This window comes from Poecilia mexicana, unplaced genomic scaffold, assembly GCF_051168715.1.
Source record: "Poecilia mexicana isolate PSO_F unplaced genomic scaffold, ASM5116871v1 scaffold_8, whole genome shotgun sequence".
In the NCBI taxonomy this organism is placed as follows: Eukaryota; Metazoa; Chordata; class Actinopteri; order Cyprinodontiformes; family Poeciliidae; genus Poecilia; species Poecilia mexicana.
The window spans coordinates 22,412,900-22,440,817 of NW_028263377.1; the positions used below are offsets into that span (position 1 = coordinate 22,412,900).

Consider the following 27,918-nt stretch of genomic DNA (forward strand, 5'->3'; position numbering starts at 1 on the left):
GGAGGAGAGAAAGGGGTGTAGTTAGTAGAGTCAGAAGCACGTGAGATTCAGAGGGACGGATGAGACAGCGACGGGTGGAAGCAGGCTGAAATTTGTTTTTGCAGAGAAAAGAAAGGAGTGGATGCAGCATTTTTGTGTTTTTGCAGAGTGTAACATGTGGTTCGGTTGGGTGATGCTGTTTTTCTGTCTCTCCCAAACAGAACCGGCCAACGTTTGGGATCAACAGCAGACAGGTGAGTTGTGAATAGTTTTACCGTCTACTCACTCACGTCCTATTTAGTTTAATGCACTTAGTTTATTTCTAAAATTTTCACAACGCAAATTAATTCAGATTAGTATGTAAATACATGAGATCATGGCCAGATGGCTAATTTTCAGGTTGGTGTCAAAGACTTGAAAAAATAATAAGAACAAAAACAATATAGGCAGATGCAATTCTTCTTATAATGTAATGTTATTTATGTTTCAGTATAGAAATTCAAAATATTGTAAACCATAGCTTTATCTCATCAGTTATTAATTTAAGTGTAAGTAAGCATCACTGGTGAAAGTGTTTTCTATTTAAACACGCTCCAAACCACAAAACTTCAGTAGGAATCTTTATGAAGGAACAAGTGGGCATACCATGACTTTTTCTGTTTTACACACAAAAGTGAATGAACAAGTTCACAATAAAGGGAACTATATAAAAAAAAATCTTCCCCACAAGCATGCAACTGAGACTAAGCAACAACCCGCAAGCAGTCTGTTGCAAGTTTAAAATTAGATTTGGACCTGTTTTTCTTCTTGCCACTCTGCTGCAGTCTGGCAGAAGAGAAAAATGGCTCATTTGGTGCTTTTCTTGATCTTCATCAAAATGTCTTGTTTTGTGTAAAAGTTGGGAAACAGAGAGAAGATAAATCTCTCCCCCCCCCCCTCTCTCTCGTGCTTTAATTAAATTAGTGATTTCAGATAAGAAAAAGCTGTCTGTGATGAGGGCAAAGTGTTGTACACAGAATTAAGGTGACATACTGTGTTATTAAAGCTGCAGTACAAGACTTTTATGAAAAATAACTATATGTGTTTTATATATTTGTTAAATCTATCACCATGTTGAAACTGTATAATATGAGAGATAATCTGTGGTAAAATCAAGCTCCTCCACTTCCTCCCTGTGCTGCTATTGCTGTGTAAAGAAATGGTCAGAAACAACCAATCAGAGCAAGGAGGAGCGTCTCAGTGCTGTCAATCATCCTCATGAATACGCTAATGATGAAGAAACAACTTACCGTTACAGGAAAACTAGACTTAACATTTGTGACAGACTCTGTGGACGGGGAGATCTGTATCATAGCAGGGAACAAGTGGCATGCACACAAGCTTGATTGACAGCACTAAGACCCTCCTCCTGGCTCTGATTGGTTGTTTTTAGTTAGCACTGGGAGAAGGCAGAGGAGGTCAGGGTTTTTTCCACAGTTTATCTGACTCATACCATACTGTCATGACATACTGTCAGTTTCAACACATATCTAAAAAAAATATAGTTTATAAAAGTTACTTGCTGCAGCTGTAAGGCAATGAGACAAATTATGCCTGAGATCATGACACTTCCTCTGCATCAGGAAATCTGTTGAAAATGAAAATAGAGTTTGCAGGTGGTCCTTGAGACATTAGAGGTCAGATGTTAACAATGACCCGATCAAATTCCACGTTTGTCTTTATTTCTTTCCTGTCTCCTTGTGCCATTCAATTTTACAGAGTTTTGTTTTGTAAAAACAACGTTGGTCCCAAGAGAGTCGTTGACGCCAACTTGACCGGAATGAATTATGCACCCCGTAATGAGCTCAGTTTTTTGGCCTCTTGTCTCTTGTCCTGCTCGTAAGTTAGCTAAACAAGAAGTTTGAAAGTGATCCAAACATTTTAGAACGAGGCTGTAATCAAAAATAGAGGGATTTTAGAAATCTAAACTCATGATATTGTTATTGTCTTTCATTCCAATATCTGAGCTTCTTTAATTGGTTTTATCCAGCATGACCTGTTATGGGAAACATAGATGCGATTTGGCGGGAAGAGATAAGGGCGAAAACAGTGAAATATATCTGAGAATTTGAAACAGTGTTTGTTTGAGAAATGGTTTTGAGCTGAACACTCTGAACTCATCCGTTTCTCTAATTGGACAATGAAAAGCAGAATAGGCAGTCTTCTCCATGCCGAGCACTGGATAGAGATAAGTGAGAATATCACTTGTTTCTTCCTTGAGAAGATTTGTCTAAATAAGAAGAGTGTGATGAATGTTATTTGGCTCTTTTCAAGATTAATTGGTGTCATTTATCAAATGAGTCTCCTTAAAAGTCATTAAAATGTGGTCATTTTTGCTGTGGCGTGTCAGCAGATTGGAGGCTGTCCAAAAATTAACACAGAGGGCAGCAGCCGCAGCACTGTCTTCAAGATTTAATCGGAGTAGAAAGGTTTAGTAAAGCTGTACTCCAACTGCAGCCAAAGATGTGAGAAAAAAGTGACATAATTTAGGCGAAAACTATTTTGGTGGAAAGCAATTTAAGAAATGTGGAAATGCAATTCTGCAGAAGTCGTTGGAAAGAACTGTAGATGTTTATTGTGGCTGGATGTTTGGGACTTGATGCCAACTCCTCCGGCCTCCGCTCAGGAAGGGTGTGTCCTCTCTGACCACGCACAGAAACAGGCAGCTAAACGTTGAGGTTTGCTAGCTCCTAAAAGAACAGACAAGGGTCAGTTTTCAGGCCAAAGCATATGGTTTTTTATTGCTTTAAATGAGTCCTTTTTTTTAAACTCACTGGACTTTTCCACAAGCTTGTGATCCTACACCTCAACATTTTTAAAGAAATATTGTAGTTCAAACCTCACTTATAATCTTTAACAACTGCATGTGTTTACCAAAAGATATTATTTTTGAAAAGATTTAGTACATTCAAGCTCTCTACAAATTGCATTGTTGAGTAAATATCTCAATTTTTCTCAAAGGTTTCTGGGTGGAAATTGTTTTCAAAATCAATAATTGTTAGTGCAAGTTTGAATTTATGATAGATTCGTTCTAAATCAGTTCCAAAATACTTTATTATTCCAAAGGGAAATTAAATGTTGTTGTGAGTCATATTCTTCAAAGAGTGAAGACACTCTATTAGTATAAAAACAATCATATTAAGAAGATGCTCATTGTTCCTCATTTTATGAAAAATGAGGAACATTTTTTGCACAGAACAGAACCAACCATTTTTATCAGTTCAGAATTATGCAAACCGATTGATGGAAAATTATTTCACCGTAGCTTTATAGTGCATGGTTCAATGAAATCAACAAAGGCCCAAGATTTATGATGCTCTTGCAAATGAAGAGGTGTCTAAACTCCCCTTAGGTACATGAAATAATTATGAATATATACAAACACAGAAATCACAAAGCCTGTTATCAGCATATATGTAGTCGCTTCACCTAATATTTTGTGCAGGGAAAATAACAAAGTGTCACCAGCTGATTAATAACACATATAATATTTATGCCTGAAATACCAGGAACATGTCTACAATCATTGATGAGTTAGTCATCACCTTTATTGAAAAGGTGTTCATTAAAATCTTTAATTTCATCTCATTCCATTAAAAAAAAAATTAAAAAAAATTGTGTTCTCTAAATTAGACCCAATTCCTGTACTTTCCCCTAAAAGAAGAACAGATGTTCAGATTGAATCTTGCCGCTGACTCACCACATTGGTATTTTGTTGCTTTATCCCAATGGCTGTGATTTTCTAAGTGTCGATGAGATGTTGACATTAAAGTGAGCTTTTCGAAGCTAAAAAACAAGCATATTTTTATTTTGCATTAGACATTAGCAATAAGTTTCAATTTGTTGTTAATATCTTAAATATTGAAGTTCAAATTCTGTGTTAAAGCCAATCTGCAGCAAGAGGAAAGGTGTGTGCCATAAATAATTCCTCTGGGAAAGCTAGTACAAAGAGAAAGTTTTCCAAAGTTTCCAAAATTCATGCCTCTAAATTTGACAAAAGCTGCATTGTAACTGAAACAGATGAGCCATAAGAATTTATTTGCCCCCCATTATGATGAGACGTCATTGTTCCTTTTACCAAAAAGACGCCACACAGGGGTGGATCCGCTGTTCAACATTCACACGTCTAGATTTACTGTGATATAATTGGCAGCCACAAAGGATCTGACACACAACACAGGGTGGAGAACATACTCTAACAGAGAGCTAAGTCAATAAATATGGTCTTAATCTAATTAAGAAGTACCTCTGAGTGAGGGTGATAGGTGTTTGCATAGCAACCGGTCAGAGAGGAACAGGTCTGGACATGCCCCCTTGTGGAAAAATTCATTTAGCAGCCAAAAAGCTACTGATCCATGTTTAGAGAAATTCATTTAAATTACCTCCAGATAAAAGTAGATTGTTGCTAAACTGAGATAAGAGTGAATTTCTCAGGCACTTATCTCAATAATTTGATCTATAAGTAAAAAGAGGGTGTGGGAGTTGTGTCTGCACACAATGGCTAAAGTGGAGTAAAAGTCATGTTTTCTAACACACCTGAATCAAAATACATTTCTCATTACCATGCCTCTGTAGAGTTGCATAACATGCTGAGTTGGTAATTTAGTCATTTAATTTCATTTAATCCCTGGATCAGGGATGAATCTGAAGGTTGCCAGAAACTCTCATTTTATGTTATTCCCAGTTGCTACACCAACTGTCCATGAAACCAGTTCTTTCAAAAATGTTTGCAGAAGTCTGCATATCCAGGTGCCAGATTTAACACAGCTATGGCCACAAGTGATTAATACACCTGAAATCAATTATTTGAATGGGTAAGTCAACACTTTGGCAGTACTGTCCACATTAAACTTGGCACTTCTGTTTTTATGCCTTTTTGTCTAGTCGTCATAGTATTTTTGAGACATGGTAAATCAAAAATGTTATGAATTATTTGGACAAGCATTTTATGTTAGCTGGGACACAATCAGAATGAACTCTGTTGTCCCAAAGAATGCTTTCCATGCCAAGTGAAATCAGTTCGATTTTTCTCCGTTTATATCTGGATTCCATTCCCTATTTTAACTAAACCACCGTGGCTACATCTTAAGTAAATTGAGTGAGACTCTGCAGTCCTAAAAAATACATTCTACGACCCCTAAATGTTTTTTTTTCTTCGGCATCTCTTTTTAAGCCGTTAGTTTCTAATCACTTCAGCTCCCAAATATTTGAGGCAATTTTCCAACCTTCGTGCTTCATGCAACATTTAGCTAGCGTTGTGAGTTAGCTGATGTAACGGTTAAAAAAAAAAAAAACGAAAAAAAAAACAGCAAAAATAATGGCGGGCTCTTGTTAAAGAATGTTTGAGCACAGGTTTCCACATCGAACCACAGCAGGTCCGACAGGGTCACCTCACTCAGTTTTAATCTGCTCAGACAGAGACTCCCCCACTGGAAAAACCCACGGAGCAGCAGAGGCTAACTCTTCGTGGCAGCCGGGCTGACCACGGCAAACATAGCCGGGGTTTCAGGGAGGAAGCTGAGCACGTCGGGGTGATTTCCTGGCTTTTTTCCCCTGTTAACGCTCCTGCTAACGTCCTCCTGTAATCTGCTGAAAGCCAGGAACAAGAAAACAGCAAACGCTTAGTACAGGAGGAAACCCTCATTTAGGGTTAGATCAGACACCCCGCGGAAACTAAGCGCTCGCCATGGGTTTATATAGGCTGCTTTGTGACGTCACTACGGTGTCCGGTAAAGTGACTAGAGAAAAACGAAGGGATAAATGGTACATGTTATAAATTCAACGAATACCCATGCTCTCTTTTTAGTCTCTTAACCGCATTATTGTCAAAGAAATAACTTTAGTTCTTCCCAAACCTTCTTTTCTAACTAAATATATAGTTAGACCAATATACATAAAGAAAAATAATGGGACTAAAAGACCAAAAGTGATCCTTGACCAATTATTGTCAAAGACATAATCATTTATTCTCAAACAGCTTTTTGTAATGGGATTAAAAGACCAAAAGAAACAGAGCAACAGTATCCAAAATAGTGTAACAGCTTCAGTTGAATTTATAACAACCTCAATTTATCTGTTCTCATAAATGAGTATTAATGAGACTGCTAATTTGTTTTATCACTGACTAGCCTTCACAATTGTGACCATCATATGTCCACCATTTGCAATTTTTTTTCTCTTTCCTACATATTTTAATACTGAGAAATGTCAAAATCCCCCAGATCGCCGTCTCAAATTCTAACGCTGCAGTTAGTTTGTTTAAAACTACATTTTATGACAGATTTACTGAGAAAAAGACTGGACAAGTGTTTATTATTTCAAAAAGGTTGTGAGGAAAAACCTTTTCCTTTATGCACATCAATTAAATTACGAACTTCTGGAGCCAACTCCTTACGACAGTTGAGACCAAAACAGATATTTAAGAGAAAATAAAACACAACATATCAGCAAAAAAGGCATCTCATGCAAACTGTCAAACGTGGTAAAGGACAAGTGATGATTTGGAATCTTTTTGCAGCCACACAACCTTGCATCTTGTAGACATTGTCATTGTTCATGTATAAACTCCTCTTTATAGCAAAGTATTTTAACTAGAGTCAAGCGTAAGATAATCTATTTAACAACTGAAGGTTAGCCCACATAAGGACATCAATAGGACAACAACACCACACACAGACGGCAGTTATCCACAGGATGCTGTAGGACATTAAGAGAGCTGTTAATAAAACGGATGTTTGCAAACCTCAAAGAACTTCTCAACAAAGCGCTGTTGCAAAGAAAGAGACAATGCGAAGCTTTTACTTCTAAAACTTTGTTCTCGTTAAATGATGTCCTTCTGGAATCTCTTGTGTTTCTTTGCACACGTAAAGTTAGAATTGAATATTTCCGCAGCAACTAAAGACAAGATTACTTTTTATTTTTAGTCTGAATAAATAAGCACCCACAAGCAATTCTTTTTATAATTTTTTCAATTTCCTCTAATTATTTTTTTCCCTACAACGAAAGCCCCAGAAAAAGCCTTCCAGAGGTTATTTTATATAATTATTGTCAAAAGTGCCAATTTGCACCTCTGAGGAGGCGTTTTTATACAGCTACATAAAGCTGAGGTTGGGTAAGGACAAAAATGTCTACATGTATAAATCAAATTATGAGGATAAATATACCAGCTGAACATGAATTTTCCACACGCCATGAAAAGCACAGCACACTGCAAAAATAAACTTTTAACATAAGCCAAGAAGATGTGGTTTGACATGGGGGCAAGTTGTCAATTACAACACCCAAAAGTTTAAACCAAAGCCTACCTACCCCAGTTTGCTTACCAGATATGGTCTGATTTGATTCCAGGGTTTTGACAACTCATTCAAAGCAGAAGAAAAACATTCTATTGTTTTGTATTGTTTCTGCAGTCATTCAACAATGGTGTTTGCTAACAAAGGCAAGGCAGACAAATTCAAAGGAAAAGTTTTAATTTCTCTCAAGACTGACTGTCTGAACACAAAACCACAGCTGTAAACATCACATTTTAGAGTTGCAATAAAACTGACATATGATTTTCATTTTTCCTTTTGATGAAATGCTGCTTTCATTTTAAAATCCATTATACAGACCCAGTGGATAAAAATGCTTCTTATCTTTTTCTAATAGATGTTTTGTACAGCGTGATCCCGCAGCAGCGTGAAGAGTCGGCTGCCGGCTATAGAGTTCGGACATCTTCTTTGGGGAGAACAAGCCGTGCAGTTCTGGGTGGAGGACTAACAATCAACACGTTGCCAAACAACATGACACATGTAGTGGTGAGAGCTTCCAGTGTTTCTTCTTGCAATAAATATTTAAGGCACGTAATAGTACTTAGGTTTGTAACCTGATGTATTTGTTTTAGCTGAGGTTAAACAGTGCCCTCTTTTGGAAAGAAATATTTACTCCTCTACACAAGCTTGGAACGGCATGAAACATGATGATATTTAAACATTTTTCTGAGGCCTTTTGCGACCTGTGATCCACATTGTTTCTGTCTTGAAGGAGGATTCTGGCAAGTATTACACGTGGCGCAGGTTTGGACCTGAGGACCAGCGAACCCAGGACCTGTGGTTTGACATGACAGACGTCCGACATGGCCAAGTTAGAGTCCACAGCATTCTGTCAAATTCATACAAACAGGCTGTGGTGAGTCTTACTTACTGATATTTGTTTGAATAAATTAGAAATAAAGCCACTAACCGTGTAATTGTTCCACCAGTCTCCCACCTGCATCATTTTTTTGCTATTAAAACTGTTCTCTTTTATTTTTGCACATTTGATGAAAAGCTTACAGTGTTGATCAACAAAACTGAGAGATTCACATTTAGAATTGATCACTCTTATACAAAATAATCGGCTACAAACATGCGAGAACACTTAGTTTGATTCTTTTCTATTTAGCTTCTTTAGAAATAGATTCCAACCTGTTTGCAATAACTTGAAAAAGTATGCATGCTCTTTGAATGTTCAATTTCAGTGTTTTGTTGGGATATAAAGCGAGACAAGAACACAAAATAATACTTAATTGTCATAATCACACCAAGCTATACAGGCGACACGGCAATCATGGGAAAACAGTGCTCTGGTCAGACGGGACCACAGCTGAGTTTGTTGTTAGAAGCGCAAAACGGCAGTAAACAGAAAGAAAAATCACACGATTTTGAAAAAAAATGGGTTTTCCAAAACAATAACAAGCACTACCCTCAATATTTAATTTCTTCCACTGAATGTATTGTTGGAATGAAGTCATACATGCCAAGTCAGACCTTTCAGAGTTTGACTTTTTTCAAAATATTAACTGAAAATGTTGGATTTTACACAAACCTTGTGGAAAACTGTTGGTTTTCTTCTAAATGGAACACCAGTTGTGGTGAAATCTTCAGGTTTACATCTTAAACCGGCTCTAATCCTTTTAGCTCTGCTCATGGTCAGCTACAATTTGGACAATGTTGAATAGTGATAGATTAAATTAGAACTGATTAGAAATACTGGTAGATGAAGAAGCAGGTGTTTAAAATTGAGATTAAAGCAGTTTAGTCTCTGCTTATTCTGTCTATAGTCCAAGGCCAATAGAAATAAAGCTTTGACCTTGTCAATGTCTTTTTGTAAATGGTTGCTTATTGGGGGTTGATGGCACCCAGATTTGAAATGGGGACCTCTTGATCTGCAGTCAAATGCTCTACCACTGAGCTATACCCCCACTGTAAGTGTAACATTTTACTGAATCAACTGGAGAGTTGGGTCGGACTCTCCTGTTAAAGCGTAAACTATTTAACCTCATTTAAAATATTTTGTTGTACTTGAAGTGATTTTTTTTTGCCCCAAAGTAATGCTGTGGAGATTTAGCTTGTTTTACAGATAAGGATATTTGAACTTACCCTCTCTGGGTTCTTCACAAAACAAAAGTCAGGGAATAACACTATTTATGAAATAAATATGTATTTTCCGGACTATAAGCTTCAACCCCAGAGTTTTGTTAAAAAACTGTAAACATACAAGCTGCAGATATGTCTGCCACTCTAGGTTTTCCACATTAATCTGGATGTTTACAGATTTTAATCAGGGGGCACCCAGATTTGAACTGGGGACCTCTTGATCTGCAGTCAAATGCTCTACCACTGAGCTATACCCCCACTGTATGTGTAACATTTTACTGAATCAACTGGAGAGTTGGGTTGGACTCTCCTGTCCAGTGCTCAACTGGTTTGAATCTTACATAAAGAACAGGGATTTCTTTGTTTCAAATGGAAACTTCTAATCAGATAGGTCAAAGGTCACATGTGGGGTACCCCAAGGTTCAAGCCTAGAACCCCTTTTTTTCAATATTTATATGCTCCTACTGGGGACCTCTTGATCTGCAGTCAAATGCTCCACCACTGAGCTATACCCCCATGTTGTGCAAGTCATTTATTGTGTCCAATTTCACATTACAGTCCATAAACTAAGCCTGGGATGAAAAAAATGTATTGAAGATGTCACTAGCAGAGACAAATGGTTCTACAGAGACTTGGCTAAATGGCTATAAAATAAAATCAATACTTATAAACAAAAAATGGTTCAAAAATTAAATTAACACATTAAAATAAAAAAATATCTCTGAAATACAATCAACACTTGAAAATTAAAAATGGTTCAAAAATAAAATCAACACTTCAAAATACAAAATCTCTGGAAAATAAAATATTATGTATGTTTTGAAAAACATTAGAATATAAGCACTTTTATCAAATCTCCATTGTGGTAAGATCATGTAAGTTCTTCTTAAATCCATGGAAACCCAACAGTTTGTAAGGTAGGTGAGTTAGCTCAGCAGGTTAGAGCACGGTGCTGGTAATGCTGAGGTCATCGGTTCAAACCCCATATGGGGCAATTCATGTCTAAGGTCTTACAGACAATCAACACTTCAAAATAAGGTTTAAAAATGGTTCAAACATAAAATCAACACTTTACAATAAATAAGGGTTCAAAAATAAAATCTACAATAAATAAGGTTTCAAAAATTAAAAATGGTTCAAAAATAAACACTTCAAAATAAATAAGGTTTCAAAAACAAAATCAACACTTAAAAATGGTTCATAAATAAAATCAACACCTTACAATAAATAAGGGTAACTCTTTATGAAATAAATATGTATTTTCTGGACTATAAGCCGCAACCCCAGAGTTTTGTTAAAAAGCTGTAAACATACACATATAAGCTGCAGATATCTCTGCCACTCTAGGTTTTCCACATTAATCTGGATGTGGATGTTATATGTCATATAACACATACAGTCAGAGAATTTATATTTACAAGATTGTTTCTTTGTAGGTTTTAAAATATGGATTTGAAGCAGTAAGTCTTTGTGTAATATATATTGCACTCTATCTTGCAATTTCAGCATACTTGTTATTGAAAGTGCTGCATTGTGAATTTCACAAGCAGATACTAATCAGGGGGCACCCAGAGTTGAACTGGGGACCTCTTGATCTGCAGTCAAATGCTCTACCACTGAGCTATACCCCCACTGTATGTGTAACATTTCACTGAATCAACTGGAGAGTTGGGTCGGACTCTCCTGTCCAGTGCTCAACTGGTTTGAATCTTACATAAAGAACAGGGATTTCTTTGTTTCAAATGGAAACTTCTAATCAGATAGGTCAAAGGTCACATGTGGGGTACCCCAAGGTTCAAGCCTAGGACCCCTTTTTTTCAATATTTATATGCTCCTACTGGGGACCTCTTGATCTGCAGTCAAATGCTCCACCACTGAGCTATACGCCCACTTTATGGAAATGGTTTATCGTCACTCACAATGACAATCAGATATCTATCAAATATTTCTAGTCTTTTATATCTCGTAGATATATTAAAGTGTAAACTATTTAACCTCATTTAAAAATATTTTGTTGTACTTGAAGTGATTTTTTTTTTGCCCCAAAGTAATGCTGTGGAGATTTAGCTTGTTTTACAGATAAGGATATTTGAACTTACCCTCTCTGGGTTCTTCACAAAACAAAAAGTCAGGGAATAACACTATTTATGAAATAAATATGTATTTTCTGGACTATAAGCTTCAACCCCAGAGTTTTGTTAAAAAACTGTAAATGTACAAGCTGCAGATATGTCTGCCACTCTAGGTTTTCCACATTAATCTGGATGTTTACAGATTTTAATCAGGGGGCACCCAGATTTGAACTGGGGACCTCTTGATCTGCAGTCAAATGCTCTACCACTGAGCTATACCCCCACTGTATGTGTAACATTTCACTGAATCAACTGGAGAGTTGGGTCGGACTCTCCTGTTAAAGCGTAAACTATTTAACCTCATTTAAAATATTTTGTTGTACTTGAAGTGATATTTTTTTTGCCCCAAAGTAATGCTGTGGAGATTTAGCTTGTTTTACAGATAAGGATATTTGAACTTACCCTCTCTGGATTCTTCACAAAACAAAAGTCAGGGAATAACACTATTTATGAAATAAATATGTATTTTCCGGACTATAAGAGTTTTGTTAAAAAACTGTAAACATACAAGCTGCAGATATGTCTGCCACTCTAGGTTTTCCACATTAATCTGGATGTGGATGTTTACAGATTTTAATCAGGGGGCACCCAGATTTGAACTGGGGACCTCTTGATCTGCAGTCAAATGCTCTACCACTGAGCTATACCCCCACTGTATGTGTAACATTTCACTGAATCAACTGGAGAGTTGGGTCGGACTCTCCTGTCCAGTGCTCAACTGGTTTGAATCTTACATAAAGAACAGGGATTTCTTTGTTTCAAATGGAAACTTCTAATCAGATAGGTCAAAGGTCACATGTGGGGTACCCCAAGGTTCAAGCCTAGGACCCCTTTTTTTCAATATTTATATGCTCCTACTGGGGACCTCTTGATCTGCAGTCAAATGCTCCACCACTGAGCTATACGCCCACTTTATGGAAATGGTTTATCGTCACTCACAATGACAATCAGATATCTATCAAATATTTCTAGTCTTTTATATCTCGTAGATATATTAAAGTGTAAACTATTTAACCTCATTTAAAAATATTTTGTTGTACTTGAAGTGATTTTTTTTTTGCCCCAAAGTAATGCTGTGGAGATTTAGCTTGTTTTACAGATAAGGATATTTGAACTTACCCTCTCTGGGTTCTTCACAAAACAAAAAGTCAGGGAATAACACTATTTATGAAATAAATATGTATTTTCTGGACTATAAGCTTCAACCCCAGAGTTTTGTTAAAAAACTGTAAATGTACAAGCTGCAGATATGTCTGCCACTCTAGGTTTTCCACATTAATCTGGATGTTTACAGATTTTAATCAGGGGGCACCCAGATTTGAACTGGGGACCTCTTGATCTGCAGTCAAATGCTCTACCACTGAGCTATACCCCCACTGTATGTGTAACATTTCACTGAATCAACTGGAGAGTTGGGTCGGACTCTCCTGTTAAAGCGTAAACTATTTAACCTCATTTAAAATATTTTGTTGTACTTGAAGTGATATTTTTTTTGCCCCAAAGTAATGCTGTGGAGATTTAGCTTGTTTTACAGATAAGGATATTTGAACTTACCCTCTCTGGATTCTTCACAAAACAAAAGTCAGGGAATAACACTATTTATGAAATAAATATGTATTTTCCGGACTATAAGAGTTTTGTTAAAAAACTGTAAACATACAAGCTGCAGATATGTCTGCCACTCTAGGTTTTCCACATTAATCTGGATGTGGATGTTTACAGATTTTAATCAGGGGGCACCCAGATTTGAACTGGGGACCTCTTGATCTGCAGTCAAATGCTCTACCACTGAGCTATACCCCCACTGTATGTGTAACATTTCACTGAATCAACTGGAGAGTTGGGTCGGACTCTCCTGTCCAGTGCTCAACTGGTTTGAATCTTACATAAAGAACAGGGATTTCTTTGTTTCAAATGGAAACTTCTAATCAGATAGGTCAAAGGTCACATGTGGGGTACCCCAAGGTTCAAGCCTAGGACCCCTTTTTTTCAATATTTATATGCTCCTACTGGGGACCTCTTGATCTGCAGTCAAATGCTCCACCACTGAGCTATACGCCCACTTTATGGAAATGGTTTATCGTCACTCACAATGACAATCAGATATCTATCAAATATTTCTAGTCTTTTATATCTCGTAGATATATTAAAGTGTAAACTATTTAACCTCATTTAAAAATATTTTGTTGTACTTGAAGTGATTTTTTTTTTGCCCCAAAGTAATGCTGTGGAGATTTAGCTTGTTTTACAGATAAGGATATTTGAACTTACCCTCTCTGGGTTCTTCACAAAACAAAAAGTCAGGGAATAACACTATTTATGAAATAAATATGTATTTTCTGGACTATAAGCTTCAACCCCAGAGTTTTGTTAAAAAACTGTAAATGTACAAGCTGCAGATATGTCTGCCACTCTAGGTTTTCCACATTAATCTGGATGTTTACAGATTTTAATCAGGGGGCACCCAGATTTGAACTGGGGACCTCTTGATCTGCAGTCAAATGCTCTACCACTGAGCTATACCCCCACTGTATGTGTAACATTTCACTGAATCAACTGGAGAGTTGGGTCGGACTCTCCTGTTAAAGCGTAAACTATTTAACCTCATTTAAAATATTTTGTTGTACTTGAAGTGATATTTTTTTTGCCCCAAAGTAATGCTGTGGAGATTTAGCTTGTTTTACAGATAAGGATATTTGAACTTACCCTCTCTGGATTCTTCACAAAACAAAAGTCAGGGAATAACACTATTTATGAAATAAATATGTATTTTCCGGACTATAAGAGTTTTGTTAAAAAACTGTAAACATACAAGCTGCAGATATGTCTGCCACTCTAGGTTTTCCACATTAATCTGGATGTGGATGTTTACAGATTTTAATCAGGGGGCACCCAGATTTGAACTGGGGACCTCTTGATCTGCAGTCAAATGCTCTACCACTGAGCTATACCCCCACTGTATGTGTAACATTTCACTGAATCAACTGGAGAGTTGGGTCGGACTCTCCTGTCCAGTGCTCAACTGGTTTGAATCTTACATAAAGAACAGGGATTTCTTTGTTTCAAATGGAAACTTCTAATCAGATAGGTCAAAGGTCACATGTGGGGTACCCCAAGGTTCAAGCCTAGGACCCCTTTTTTTCAATATTTATATGCTCCTACTGGGGACCTCTTGATCTGCAGTCAAATGCTCCACCACTGAGCTATACGCCCACTTTATGGAAATGGTTTATCGTCACTCACAATGACAATCAGATATCTATCAAATATTTCTAGTCTTTTATATCTCGTAGATATATTAAAGTGTAAACTATTTAACCTCATTTAAAAATATTTTGTTGTACTTGAAGTGATTTTTTTTTTTGCCCCAAAGTAATGCTGTGGAGATTTAGCTTGTTTTACAGATAAGGATATTTGAACTTACCCTCTCTGGGTTCTTCACAAAACAAAAAGTCAGGGAATAACACTATTTATGAAATAAATATGTATTTTCTGGACTATAAGCTTCAACCCCAGAGTTTTGTTAAAAAACTGTAAATGTACAAGCTGCAGATATGTCTGCCACTCTAGGTTTTCCACATTAATCTGGATGTGGATGTTTACAGATTTTAATCAGGGGGCACCCAGATTTGAACTGGGGACCTCTTGATCTGCAGTCAAATGCTCTACCACTGAGCTATACCCCCATGTTGTACAGGATGTTTATTGTCTAATAACATATACAGTCAGAGAATTTATATGTACAAAATTGTTTCTTTGTAGGTTTTAAAATATGGATTTGAAGCAGTAAGTCTGAAAGTGCTGCATTGTGAATTTCACAAGCAGATACTAATCAGGGGGCACCCAGATTTGAACTGGGGACCTCTTGATCTGCAGTCAAATGCTCTACCACTGAGCTATACCCCCACTGTATGTGTAACATTTCACTGAATCAACTGGAGAGTTGGGTCGGACTCTCCTGTTAAAGCGTAAACTATTTAACCTCATTTAAAATATTTTGTTGTACTTGAAGTGATATTTTTTTTGCCCCAAAGTAATGCTGTGGAGATTTAGCTTGTTTTACAGATAAGGATATTTGAACTTACCCTCTCTGGATTCTTCACAAAACAAAAGTCAGGGAATAACACTATTTATGAAATAAATATGTATTTTCCGGACTATAAGAGTTTTGTTAAAAAACTGTAAACATACAAGCTGCAGATATGTCTGCCACTCTAGGTTTTCCACATTAATCTGGATGTGGATGTTTACAGATTTTAATCAGGGGGCACCCAGATTTGAACTGGGGACCTCTTGATCTGCAGTCAAATGCTCTACCACTGAGCTATACCCCCACTGTATGTGTAACATTTCACTGAATCAACTGGAGAGTTGGGTCGGACTCTCCTGTCCAGTGCTCAACTGGTTTGAATCTTACATAAAGAACAGGGATTTCTTTGTTTCAAATGGAAACTTCTAATCAGATAGGTCAAAGGTCACATGTGGGGTACCCCAAGGTTCAAGCCTAGGACCCCTTTTTTTCAATATTTATATGCTCCTACTGGGGACCTCTTGATCTGCAGTCAAATGCTCCACCACTGAGCTATACGCCCACTTTATGGAAATGGTTTATCGTCACTCACAATGACAATCAGATATCTATCAAATATTTCTAGTCTTTTATATCTCGTAGATATATTAAAGTGTAAACTATTTAACCTCATTTAAAAATATTTTGTTGTACTTGAAGTGATTTTTTTTTTTGCCCCAAAGTAATGCTGTGGAGATTTAGCTTGTTTTACAGATAAGGATATTTGAACTTACCCTCTCTGGGTTCTTCACAAAACAAAAAGTCAGGGAATAACACTATTTATGAAATAAATATGTATTTTCTGGACTATAAGCTTCAACCCCAGAGTTTTGTTAAAAAACTGTAAATGTACAAGCTGCAGATATGTCTGCCACTCTAGGTTTTCCACATTAATCTGGATGTGGATGTTTACAGATTTTAATCAGGGGGCACCCAGATTTGAACTGGGGACCTCTTGATCTGCAGTCAAATGCTCTACCACTGAGCTATACCCCCATGTTGTACAGGATGTTTATTGTCTAATAACATATACAGTCAGAGAATTTATATGTACAAAATTGTTTCTTTGTAGGTTTTAAAATATGGATTTGAAGCAGTAAGTCTGAAAGTGCTGCATTGTGAATTTCACAAGCAGATACTAATCAGGGGGCACCCAGATTTGAACTGGGGACCTCTTGATCTGCAGTCAAATGCTCTACCACTGAGCTATACCCCCACTGTATGTGTAACATTTTACTGAATCAACTGGAGAGTTGGGTCGGACTCTCCTGTTAAAGCGTAAACTATTTAACCTCATTTAAAATATTTTGTTGTACTTGAAGTGATTTTTTTTTTGCCCCAAAGTAATGCTGTGGAGATTTAGCTTGTTTTACAGATAAGGATATTTGAACTTACCCTCTCTGGGTTCTTCACAAAACAAAAGTCAGGGAATAACACTATTTATGAAATAAATATGTATTTTCCGGACTATAAGAGTTTTGTTAAAAAACTGTAAACATACAAGCTGCAGATATGTCTGCCACTCTAGGTTTTCCACATTAATCTGGATGTGGATGTTTACAGATTTTAATCAGGGGGCACCCAGATTTGAACTGGGGACCTCTTAATCTGCAGTCAAATGCTCTACCACTGAGCTATACCCCCATGTTGTACAGGATGTTTATTGTCTAATAACATATACAGTCAGAGAATTTATATGTACAAAATTGTTTCTTTGTAGGTTTTAAAATATGGATTTGAAGCAGTAAGTCTGAAAGTGCTGCATTGTGAATTTCACAAGCAGATACTAAGTAGGGGGCACCCAGAGTTGAACTGGGGACCTCTTGATCTGCAGTCAAATGCTCTACCACTGAGCTATACCCCCACTGTATGTGTAACATTTTACTGAATCAACTGGAGAGTTGGGTCGGACTCTCCTGTTAAAGCGTAAACTATTTAACCTCATTTAAAATATTTTGTTGTACTTGAAGTGATATTTTTTTTGCCCCAAAGTAATGCTGTGGAGATTTAGCTTGTTTTACAGATAAGGATATTTGAACTTACCCTCTCTGGGTTCTTCACAAAACAAAAGTCAGGGAATAACACTATTTATGAAATAAATATGTATTTTCCGGACTATAAGAGTTTTGTTAAAAAACTGTAAACATACAAGCTGCAGATATGTCTGCCACTCTAGGTTTTCCACATTAATCTGGATGTGGATGTTTACAGATTTTAATCAGGGGGCACCCAGATTTGAACTGGGGACCTCTTGATCTGCAGTCAAATGCTCTACCACTGAGCTATACCCCCACTGTATGTGTAACATTTCACTGAATCAACTGGAGAGTTGGGTCGGACTCTCCTGTCCAGTGCTCAACTGGTTTGAATCTTACATAAAGAACAGGGATTTCTTTGTTTCAAATGGAAACTTCTAATCAGATAGGTCAAAGGTCACATGTGGGGTACCCCAAGGTTCAAGCCTAGGACCCCTTTTTTTCAATATTTATATGCTCCTACTGGGGACCTCTTGATCTGCAGTCAAATGCTCCACCACTGAGCTATACGCCCACTTTATGGAAATGGTTTATCGTCACTCACAATGACAATCAGATATCTATCAAATATTTCTAGTCTTTTATATCTCGTAGATATATTAAAGTGTAAACTATTTAACCTCATTTAAAAATATTTTGTTGTACTTGAAGTGATTTTTTTTTGCCCCAAAGTAATGCTGTGGAGATTTAGCTTGTTTTACAGATAAGGATATTTGAACTTACCCTCTCTGGGTTCTTCACAAAACAAAAAGTCAGGGAATAACACTATTTATGAAATAAATATGTATTTTCCGGACTATAAGTTTCAACCCCAGAGTTTTGTTAAAAAACTGTAAATGTACAAGCTGCAGATATGTCTGCCACTCTAGGTTTTCCACATTAATCTGGATGTTTACAGATTTTAATCAGGGGGCACCCAGATTTGAACTGGGGACCTCTTGATCTGCAGTCAAATGCTCTACCACTGAGCTATACCCCCACTGTATGTGTAATATTTTACTGAATCAACTGGAGAGTTGGGTCGGACTCTCCTGTTAAAGCGTAAACTATTTAACCTCTTTAAAATATTTTGTTGTACTTGAAGTGATTTTTTTTTTGCCCCAAAGTAATGCTGTGGAGATTTAGCTTGTTTTACAGATAAGGATATTTGAACTTACCCTCTCTGGGTTCTTCACAAAACAAAAGTCAGGGAATAACACGATTTATGAAATAAATATGTATTTTCCGGACTATAAGAGTTTTGTTAAAAAATATGGTTTTAAAATATGGATTTGAAGCAGTAAGTCTGAAAGTGCTGCATTGTGAATTTCACAAGCAGATACTAATCAGGGGGCACCCAGATTTGAACTGGGGACCTCTTGATCTGCAGTCAAATGCTCTACCACTGAGCTATACCCCCACTGTATGTGTAATATTTTACTGAATCAACTGGAGAGTTGGGTCGGACTCTCCTGTCCAGTGCTCAACTGGTTTGAATCTTACATAAAGAACAGGGATTTCTTTGTTTCAAATGGAAACTTCTAATCATATAGGTCAAAGGTCACATGTGGGGTACCCCAAGGTTCAAGCCTAGGACCCCTTTTTTTCAATATTTATATGCTCCTACTGGGGACCTCTTGATCTGCAGTCAAATGCTCTACCACTGAGCTATACCCCCATGTTGTGCAAGTCATTTATTGTGTCCAATTTCACATTACAGTCCATAAACTAAGCCTGGGATGAAAAAAATGTATTGAAGATGTCACTAGCAGAGACAAATGGTTCTACAGAGACTTGGCTAAATGGCTATAAAATAAAATCAATACTTATAAACAAAAAATGGTTCAAAAATTAAATTAACACATTAAAATAAAAAAATATCTCTGAAATACAATCAACACTTGAAAATTAAAAATGGTTCAAAAATAAAATCAACACTTCAAAATACAAAATCCCTGGAAAATAAAATATTATGTATGTTTTGAAAAACATTAGAATATAAGCACTTTTATCAAATCTCCATTGTGGTAAGATCATGTAAGTTCTTCTTAAATCCATGGAAACCCAACAGTTTGTAAGGTAGGTGAGTTAGCTCAGCAGGTTAGAGCACCATGCTGGTAATGCTGAGGTCATTGGTTCAAACCCCGTATGGGGCAATTCATGTCTAAGGTCTTACAGACAATCAACACTTCAAAATAAATAAGGGTTCAAAAATTAAAAATGGTTCAACAATAAACACTTCAAAAATAAATATGGTTTCAACACTTATAAACAAATAAGGTTTCAAAAATAAAATCAACCTTAAAAATGGTTCAAAAATAAAATCAACACTTTACAATAAATAAGGGTTCAAAAATAAAATCAACACTCTACAATAAATAAGGTTTCAAAGATTCAAAAATAAACACTTCAAAATAAATAAGGTTTCAAACATAAAATCAACACTTTACAATAAATAAGGGTTCAAAAATAAAATCAACACTTTACAATAAATAAGGTTTCAAAAATTAAAAATTGTTCAAAAATAAACACTTCAAAATAAATAAGGTTTCAAAAACAAAATCAACACTTTACAATAAATAAGGGTAAATCTTTATGAAATAAATATGTATTTTCTGGACTATAAGCCGCAACCCCAGAGTTTTGTTAAAAAACTGTAAACATACAAGCTGCAGATATCTCTGCCACTCTAGGTTTTCCACATTAATCTGGATGTGGATGTTATATGTCATATAACACATACAGTCAGAGAATTTATATTTACAAGATTGTTTCTTTGTAGGTTTTAAAATATGGATTTGAAGCAGTAAGTCTTTGTGTAATATATATTGCACTCTATCTTGCAATTTCAGCATACTTGTTATTGAAAGTGCTGCATTGTGAATTTCACAAGCAGATACTAAGTAGGGGGCACCCAGAGTTGAACTGGGGACCTCTTGATCTGCAGTCAAATGCTCTACCACTGAGCTATACCCCCACTGTATGTGTAACATTTTACTGAATCAACTGGAGAGTTGGGTCGGACTCTCCTGTTAAAGCGTAAACTATTTAACCTCATTTAAAATATTTTGTTGTACTTGAAGTGATATTTTTTTTGCCCCAAAGTAATGCTGTGGAGATTTAGCTTGTTTTACAGATAAGGATATTTGAACTTACCCTCTCTGGGTTCTTCACAAAACAAAAGTCAGGGAATAACACTATTTATGAAATAAATATGTATTTTCCGGACTATAAGAGTTTTGTTAAAAAACTGTAAACATACAAGCTGCAGATATGTCTGCCACTCTAGGTTTTCCACATTAATCTGGATGTGGATGTTTACAGATTTTAATCAGGGGGCACCCAGATTTGAACTGGGGACCTCTTGATCTGCAGTCAAATGCTCTACCACTGAGCTATACCCCCACTTTATGGAAATGGTTTATCATCACACACAATGACAATCAGATATCTATCAAATATTTCTAGTCTTTTATATCTCGTAGATATATTAAAGTGTAAACTATTTAACCTCATTTAAAAATATTTTGTTGTACTTGAAGTGATTTTTTTTTTTGCCCCAAAGTAATGCTGTGGAGATTTAGTTTGTTTTACAGATAAGGATATTTGAACTTACCCTCTCTGGGTTCTTCACAAAACAAAAAGTCAGGGAATAACACTATTTATGAAATAAATATATATTTTCCTGACTATAAGCCTCAACCCCAGAGTTACATACAGTAAACATACAGCTGCAGATATGTCTGCCACTCTAGGTTTTCCACATTAATCTGGATGTTTACAGTTTTTAATCAGGGGGCACCCAGATTTGAACTGGGGACCTCTTGATCTGCAGTCAAATGCTCTGCCACTGAGCTATACCCCCATGTCATGTAATACATAATCAGAGAATTGGAATTCTTGAAAGTGCTTCTTCGTAGGCGATAATGAAGGTTTTTAAATCTGGATTTGAAGCACATGAAGCTTTATCTGTGTGGAATATATTGTAGTCTATCTTACAAAATCTGATTATTCAGCATACTTGGTATTGAAAGTGCTGCATTGACAATGACAATCAGATATCTATCAAACATTTCTAGTCTTTTATATCTCATAGATATATTAAAGTGTAAACTATTTAACCTCATTTTAAAATATTTTGTTGTACTTGAAGTGATTTTTTCCCCCAAAGTAATGCTGTGGAGATTTAGCTTGTTTTACAGATCAGGATATTTGAACTCATTTGAGTTCATATTATTTTGCATCTAACAAGTGTTTAGACTTGAGCTTTGAATTTGCTGAAATCCAGAAAATTGGTGCATCCTCCATTAGGAATTTTTCAGAAACACCATTATTAGCTCAATCTGATAAATTAGTCATGGTTTTACTGCGACAGACTGGCGACCTGTCCAGGATGTACCCCGCCTCTCGCCCGGAACGTTAGCTGGAGATAGGCACCAGCACCCCTCCCGACCCCACTGAGGGACAAGGGTGTTCAGAAAATGGATGGATGGATGGATAGTCATGGTTTTGTCTATGATCCCAAAATTCCTAACATTTTGTCATCAGCAAATGTATGAACTCTAGTTGTTTTTAGTTAACATTACATCTACAATTAAGTTCAGAATATGTTCCTGCTGTACTTGCCAAAGTGATGCAGAGTTCGAATAGATGGGGAGCATTTTATGAATTTGTACAGTGGCTGTTGAGAATTTAAATTAATTAAATTGTTTTTTAATAGGTTTTAATATCTGGATTTGAAGCAGATAAAGCCTTGATATCCTTTTGAATTTAACAAAACTGATTGGCTGGCATCAAAATATTTGCTACATACTTGTTTTACCTATCAGGATGTTTGAATTCAGCATATTATGTATTTGTACAGTGGTTGTTGAGAATTTAAATTCTTGAAATTGTTTCTGCATAGGTTATGACGTAGGTTTTAAAATCTGGATTTGAAACACATAAAGCTTTGTGGAATATATTGCACTCTATTTTTCAAAATCAGATAATTCAGCATGCCAGTACTTGTTATTGAAGGTACTGCATTGGAAATTTTGTTAACATATATTAAATAGGGGCACCCAGATTTGAACAGAGGACCTCTTGATCTGCAGTCAAATGCTCTACCACTGAGCTATACCTCCACATATTGAAATTTGTGTTATTGTTCTGTTCTGTGCATATGACTTCTGAATCACTACATGAGTAGTTTTTTATTCTTTGGTAATATGATTTTATGCAGCAATTTCTCAAAGACATTAGTTAATCCTCCAGGTTTGTCTGAGAACTGAGATTGCCATGAAAGAATTTAGATTTTTTTCCTCTTTTTTTGCACTTTCTGACTGCTGTATGAGTTTGTGTCTTTTCTGTTTGCAGAGAGTCGCCTTGTCTTTTGACTTCCCTTTTTACGGACATTTCTTGAGGCAGATTACCATTGCAACAGGAGGTACAACTCCAGTAACCTTTCCTCCTTTCCACATATGCTCTCAGTGGGATGTTTTAAATATATTGTCCCATCTGGTCTTTTTTTAAGGATTCATCTTCACTGGAGATGTTATTCACCGCATGCTGACCACCACACAGTACATCGCCCCTCTGATGGCTAATTTTGACCCCAGCTACTCTAAAGACTCCACTGTTCAGTACCTGGATAATGGTATGACATCATCTCACATGTTGGCACCCAGATTTCACCCAGATGTTTGAAAGTAACTTGTTTTCTGTAGGAGAGGTGTTTGTGGTCCAGTGGGAGAGGGTTCGACTTCCAGGCAAAGAGTCAGCTGGAGCCTTTACGTTTCAGGCTGCTCTGTATAAGACAGGAAGAATTTCTTTCAGCTACAGAGACGTGAGACGGATTTTTCATCTGTGCTTCTAGATATTTAATCGTAATTCACCAACTTTGATATTCTGTTTTCTGCTGAACAGATTCCTCTGACACTGGATGTGATCGGATCGGCCGAACATCCAGTGAAGGCCGGATTGTCAGATGCCTTCATGGTCATGTCATCCACGTCACAATCACCAGGTCAATAGCTGCATTTCATCCACATAATTGCACAATTTTGATTCATTTTTGAATCATATTTCGAAAAATAAATTTGTTTACGGGAAACAAAGTAATTTCCAAAAATCTTAAATTTTTTGATGAAAGGTTTTGGCTGGATGACATAGTGTTTTTGGACCACATAGAAACTGGTTTATTTCCCAAAACCGCAATGGAAACACTTTTATTGCATCACACGAGTCATGTGATCAACAACTGGATGTTTCTGCTTTTGGAAAAGATGAAGAAAGATGTCAACAGAAAGTAGTTGGAGGATGATTGTGCATCATGTTTTTTTAATGACTTAACGCATGAACAAACTTGTTCGCATGATTTTAATTGTATTTCTTATTTAATGGGAACACCACAATTGCAAAATTGTGTTTTATTTGACGTTAGCAAAATGCCAATAAAGTTTTGCAGGCATTTGTAATAGAAACACAGCTCCTGGCACAAAACACAAATAAGAAGACAACAGGAAGTAACTGGAGGAACATGGCTGGTATGTTTTTTAATGACTTATCACACGAACAAACTTATTCTCCTGTGATTTTAACTGGGTTCTTATTTAATGGAAACACAGCAATTGCGAATTTGTTTTTTGTTTTTTGGGGGTTTTTTTTACATTAGCAGAATATCAGCAGAGTTTTGCACAGATATAGTACCCTTCACACTTATTGGCTCCCCTGGTTAAAATGTGGGGTGGAAACTAAGTTTTGTGGCAGTTGCATTATTTTTATATCACCCTGATTATTTTTTCTTGAATAAATATGACAAATACATACATATAAATAATTATAAATAGTAAAAATATCACAAATAAATAAAACTGAAGCTTTTTTTAATGTATTTTTACTTTTTTAAGGTAATCAGCGTTGAAAACTGACCAAAATAGGAAAGACAGGACAACATGTCAATCAGTTAAGGTGGATGTGCTGTATGTTCAGTCTACAAAGAATAGCTATTTGCCTAAACTTGCCACATCTACTTTGGAGGCTTAAAATAACTTGAACTATGACAGGAGCAACAAAATTTTGCATTTTCGTTTGCAAAGTTACAAGGATGATAAGAGAGGTAAAAAATAAAATAAAATAAAAATAAAAATCTATCTTCAGGTAAGCAAGTTTCCATAACAACTGTTATCTGCATGCAAGCTGGTGGTTTGGAGTTGTTGCCAGGGAAGTTTTTTTTTTTTCTATTCTTCCCTGAAAAATGTAAACATGTGGACTAACAGTGTGTGCTCTATGGTGAGATGAGACAAAGATTGAGCTCTTCAGCAACAAACACTCCCAGGGTCTGTGTTGAAATAGGATAAATATATAAACATCTCCCACCTACTCTTAAGTCAGGTGGATGCTGAGAGTTTGTTGCTTGTCCACAAACACTGTGTTAAATATCACAGATTGTTTTTTTGCTTTTGTTGTTTAAATTCCAGGACATTTTGTACAACAATATGCTGTTCTCTGCCAGGAAACTAAAAAGCACTTTGATATGTGGTTTTGCAGCTGGATGTGAATTCAAGACATCAACCCAACCCAACTTTATTTATAGGCACTTTTACAATAGCAAGCAAGCAAGACACCATATAAAAGCATCCAACATAAAACAACCAAACAAAAGATGTTATACACAATGTGACAAATAAAGTGATCTCTCTCATGCTAGGTCAGATGACAATGAAAAAAGATGGGTTTTCAGAAAACAATATATAAAAATATATATTTTTAAAAGTTACAAAAAGAATCTTGTAGTGTAATCTTTGAAAAGATTACCTGAGCTACTATTGCCATCTGAAGAAATGCACTGCTCCTGACCAAAAGCAACCAATCAGAGGCAGGAGGACGTGTCCTAGCGCTGTCAGTCACCTCATGCACTCGCTGCTAAATGTGTTAATGGCGGACAAACTTGTCTTTTTAAATCTGCTTTTGCTTGAATTAGTTTTGTGTATTTGTTATTTAGTTTCTTGAAAGGTGATAAATAAAGTTTTAGTTACTTACTTGCAGTTAAACGTTTCAGGAAAACTGTTTATCCGCCGCCATCAGTGGCCATGCTAGCTAGAGTGAGCATTCACGATAGACTCTGCTATCAGAAAGAAGCTACTCCTAAGCAGAAAACAAGGTTGGATAGCAGGAGGGTGATTGACAGCTCTAAGACCCTCCTCCTGGCTTTGATTGGTTGTTTTTAGTCAGCGCTAGGAAAAGTCGAAGGAACTCTAATTTTTCACAGATTATTTGTCTCAGACCATATTGTCACGACATAATGACAGTTTCAACAAATATGTAAAAAAAAAATATATTTTTAAAAGTTACATACACCAGCTTTAAGGTTTTTTTTTTTACCAATAGAAGTGAACAATGCTGTAATTAGTCATTAGACAATATTATGTTTACATTTTATTTCTCCTTTTCAAGATGGAGCTCAACAAACGATCTATGAGTACCATCGAGTTGAAATCGACATGACAAAGATTACCAATTCATCTGCTGTAGAGATCACACCACTCCCCAGTCAGTGAAATCTCTCACGAATGTTTCATATCTTAATATCAGCTTTAAAACAATGAAATCTCATTTCACTGATTTTCTCTTTTTTTTTTCCAGCTTGCCTCGTACATGACAGCTGTGAGCGCTGCCTCTCCTCCAACCAAACGTCTGGTTGCAGTTGGTGTAACGTTCTGCAGAGGTGAGCAGCTAAACAGCTCAAATAAAAATGTCACTCTTTGTTTTATTCAAACATCATGTTTCAGGTGTTCAGATGGAATGGACCGTCACAGGCAGGAATGGTTGGATTATTCTTGTTCGGAGGAGGTAGGACTGGGGCGCAGATGTTTGCTTCAATTTGACTGTGTTTCGAAGTGAAACAGAGTTTTATTGCTGTGTGTGTGTGTGGACAGAGCAAAGACGCAACTTGTGATGATTACTTCAAGGAGGATGGTTTCACGGCTTCTTCTGTTGCACCAAAAACAGAGGACACAACACCTTTAATTCCAGAACAAAGAGAGTGTAAAAGAGGTAATCTTTCCCAGATGATTTTATTTGTTAAACATAATTACTTCAGAATTCTTGAACAGAACTAAAAAGCTAAACACACTAATTTCCTCCAGATGATGAGATTTTCATTACGGGCAGCGGTGAGTCACAAATAAAAGTTATTAATCACAAATCATTGCTTTGGATTTAAAAACACGGATGTTTATTTTGGCTTCAGATGTGAAAACAAAGTCTTCAACCAAAAGTAAAGAATTGTCTCACACTGGCATCATAGCGGGGATAGCGGCCGCTCTGGTCTTACTCTTGGCTTTGATACTTGTCGCCATTTGCATCCATTGCTATCCCACCGGCTTATCACCGCTCTACCTCATCCAGGTACGCCACAGATATAATAATAATAAAAAAATCTAACATGCTTGTTGTGTTCATATCATATTTTCCATTAAATGTTGCCAAACAGAGACGCAAAAGCTACTGGCCATCCATGAAGTTCCAAAATCAGCGACCAGGATACACAGAAGTTGAGGGAGAAGGTCATGAAAAGCACAGCATCGTCAAAGCTGGGCCATGCTGAAATGTGCAAATCTGTGCAACCATCTACGTTTTAAACTGAAGCACTGTGACTTCTTTTTCCACCCCCCAAAAAATATAAAACATGTGTAATATTTTGGAACAGTATAGCTGAGTTTTACATATTTGGTGACAATTAGGCAGTATTTGCACACTGATCAATTTCACATGAAAGGTGTTCAAAAGTATGCATAGCTATGTCTCATAAAGAGTCTTATACACTAAAGTGAGCGCTCCTTCATTGATCCAATAAAGAAATTGGAAAAAGGGAGTTTTAGTTTCTTGTGCATTCAATTGAATTATTATTTTTTTTACTTTCACAAAAAATCCTGAGTATGTTGTACAGTGCAGTTTTGATTTGTTTTTATATTTTTTCAGATAAAGGTGAGAGAATTGTGCTGTGCATTTGTAATTACACTCATTTTATTCTGATTCCTCTATATAAAGTCCATTGAAACTAATTTAGAAGTCATTAAAACCAATAAAGAGAGTTCTCTTGTGTGTAATTTAATCTTAGGAGATGTTCTGTGAAGGTTAGTTAGGGTACATTACTCCATGAAGACCGATGACGATTCTCGACGGGTCAGAAAAATGCTGGAAATAGTTTTCCAAATGATACACTGCAATAGCTGAATGAAATATGTTTTAATTTAAGATTGTGATAGAAAAGACCAGAGAAAAACAGTAAAAAAAATTGGGTTTTC

At 36.4% G+C, this 27,918-nt stretch overlaps 1 protein-coding gene and 23 non-coding genes across 24 annotated transcripts; 1 reads left to right on the forward strand and 23 right to left on the reverse strand.

Annotated features, from left to right (window-relative positions):
* Nucleotides 1-73: 73 nt before the first annotated feature.
* On the forward strand, nucleotides 74-27,704 carry LOC106928500 (plexin domain-containing protein 1-like). The gene is made up of 14 exons (XM_088007703.1): nucleotides 74-233; nucleotides 7,666-7,814; nucleotides 8,041-8,184; nucleotides 22,988-23,057; nucleotides 23,145-23,267; nucleotides 23,338-23,456; nucleotides 23,537-23,636; nucleotides 26,066-26,161; nucleotides 26,255-26,336; nucleotides 26,401-26,461; nucleotides 26,548-26,665; nucleotides 26,758-26,784; nucleotides 26,862-27,019; nucleotides 27,105-27,704. The coding sequence occupies exons 1-14, from the start codon at nucleotides 122-124 to the stop codon at nucleotides 27,216-27,218; spliced, it is 1,473 nt and encodes a 490-aa protein (XP_087863829.1). The 5' UTR covers nucleotides 74-121; the 3' UTR covers nucleotides 27,219-27,704.
* On the reverse strand, nucleotides 9,167-9,238 carry trnac-gca (transfer RNA cysteine (anticodon GCA)). The gene has a single exon. It is a non-coding gene; the product is annotated as a tRNA-Cys (tRNA).
* Nucleotides 9,600-9,671, reverse strand: trnac-gca (transfer RNA cysteine (anticodon GCA)). The gene has a single exon. It is a non-coding gene; the product is annotated as a tRNA-Cys (tRNA).
* Nucleotides 10,973-11,044, reverse strand: trnac-gca (transfer RNA cysteine (anticodon GCA)). The gene has a single exon. It is a non-coding gene; the product is annotated as a tRNA-Cys (tRNA).
* trnac-gca (transfer RNA cysteine (anticodon GCA)) lies at nucleotides 11,697-11,768 on the reverse strand. Its single transcript has one exon. It is a non-coding gene; the product is annotated as a tRNA-Cys (tRNA).
* trnac-gca (transfer RNA cysteine (anticodon GCA)) lies at nucleotides 12,125-12,196 on the reverse strand. The gene has a single exon. It is a non-coding gene; the product is annotated as a tRNA-Cys (tRNA).
* trnac-gca (transfer RNA cysteine (anticodon GCA)) lies at nucleotides 12,849-12,920 on the reverse strand. The gene has a single exon. It is a non-coding gene; the product is annotated as a tRNA-Cys (tRNA).
* On the reverse strand, nucleotides 13,277-13,348 carry trnac-gca (transfer RNA cysteine (anticodon GCA)). The gene has a single exon. It is a non-coding gene; the product is annotated as a tRNA-Cys (tRNA).
* Nucleotides 14,001-14,072, reverse strand: trnac-gca (transfer RNA cysteine (anticodon GCA)). The gene has a single exon. It is a non-coding gene; the product is annotated as a tRNA-Cys (tRNA).
* On the reverse strand, nucleotides 14,429-14,500 carry trnac-gca (transfer RNA cysteine (anticodon GCA)). The gene has a single exon. It is a non-coding gene; the product is annotated as a tRNA-Cys (tRNA).
* On the reverse strand, nucleotides 15,160-15,231 carry trnac-gca (transfer RNA cysteine (anticodon GCA)). The gene has a single exon. It is a non-coding gene; the product is annotated as a tRNA-Cys (tRNA).
* trnac-gca (transfer RNA cysteine (anticodon GCA)) lies at nucleotides 15,380-15,451 on the reverse strand. Its single transcript has one exon. It is a non-coding gene; the product is annotated as a tRNA-Cys (tRNA).
* Nucleotides 15,808-15,879, reverse strand: trnac-gca (transfer RNA cysteine (anticodon GCA)). Its single transcript has one exon. It is a non-coding gene; the product is annotated as a tRNA-Cys (tRNA).
* On the reverse strand, nucleotides 16,539-16,610 carry trnac-gca (transfer RNA cysteine (anticodon GCA)). Its single transcript has one exon. It is a non-coding gene; the product is annotated as a tRNA-Cys (tRNA).
* trnac-gca (transfer RNA cysteine (anticodon GCA)) lies at nucleotides 16,759-16,830 on the reverse strand. The gene has a single exon. It is a non-coding gene; the product is annotated as a tRNA-Cys (tRNA).
* trnac-gca (transfer RNA cysteine (anticodon GCA)) lies at nucleotides 17,187-17,258 on the reverse strand. Its single transcript has one exon. It is a non-coding gene; the product is annotated as a tRNA-Cys (tRNA).
* On the reverse strand, nucleotides 17,407-17,478 carry trnac-gca (transfer RNA cysteine (anticodon GCA)). Its single transcript has one exon. It is a non-coding gene; the product is annotated as a tRNA-Cys (tRNA).
* On the reverse strand, nucleotides 17,835-17,906 carry trnac-gca (transfer RNA cysteine (anticodon GCA)). Its single transcript has one exon. It is a non-coding gene; the product is annotated as a tRNA-Cys (tRNA).
* trnac-gca (transfer RNA cysteine (anticodon GCA)) lies at nucleotides 18,558-18,629 on the reverse strand. The gene has a single exon. It is a non-coding gene; the product is annotated as a tRNA-Cys (tRNA).
* trnac-gca (transfer RNA cysteine (anticodon GCA)) lies at nucleotides 18,978-19,049 on the reverse strand. The gene has a single exon. It is a non-coding gene; the product is annotated as a tRNA-Cys (tRNA).
* Nucleotides 20,535-20,606, reverse strand: trnac-gca (transfer RNA cysteine (anticodon GCA)). The gene has a single exon. It is a non-coding gene; the product is annotated as a tRNA-Cys (tRNA).
* Nucleotides 20,963-21,034, reverse strand: trnac-gca (transfer RNA cysteine (anticodon GCA)). The gene has a single exon. It is a non-coding gene; the product is annotated as a tRNA-Cys (tRNA).
* On the reverse strand, nucleotides 21,423-21,494 carry trnac-gca (transfer RNA cysteine (anticodon GCA)). Its single transcript has one exon. It is a non-coding gene; the product is annotated as a tRNA-Cys (tRNA).
* On the reverse strand, nucleotides 22,684-22,755 carry trnac-gca (transfer RNA cysteine (anticodon GCA)). Its single transcript has one exon. It is a non-coding gene; the product is annotated as a tRNA-Cys (tRNA).
* Nucleotides 27,705-27,918: the final 214 nt, after the last annotated feature.

Bases quoted from the DNA above. Each gene is read 5' to 3' on its own strand.
- LOC106928500 (XM_088007703.1), top strand. From the start codon at position 122: ATGCAGCATTTTTGTGTTTTTGCAGAGTGTAACATGTGGTTCGGTTGG. The intron at 7,815-8,040 runs GTGAGAGCTTCC...TCTGTCTTGAAG, and splicing joins ACAACATGACACATGTAGTG to GAGGATTCTGGCAAGTATTA. The intron at 26,666-26,757 runs GTAATCTTTCCC...AATTTCCTCCAG, and splicing joins ACAAAGAGAGTGTAAAAGAG to ATGATGAGATTTTCATTACG.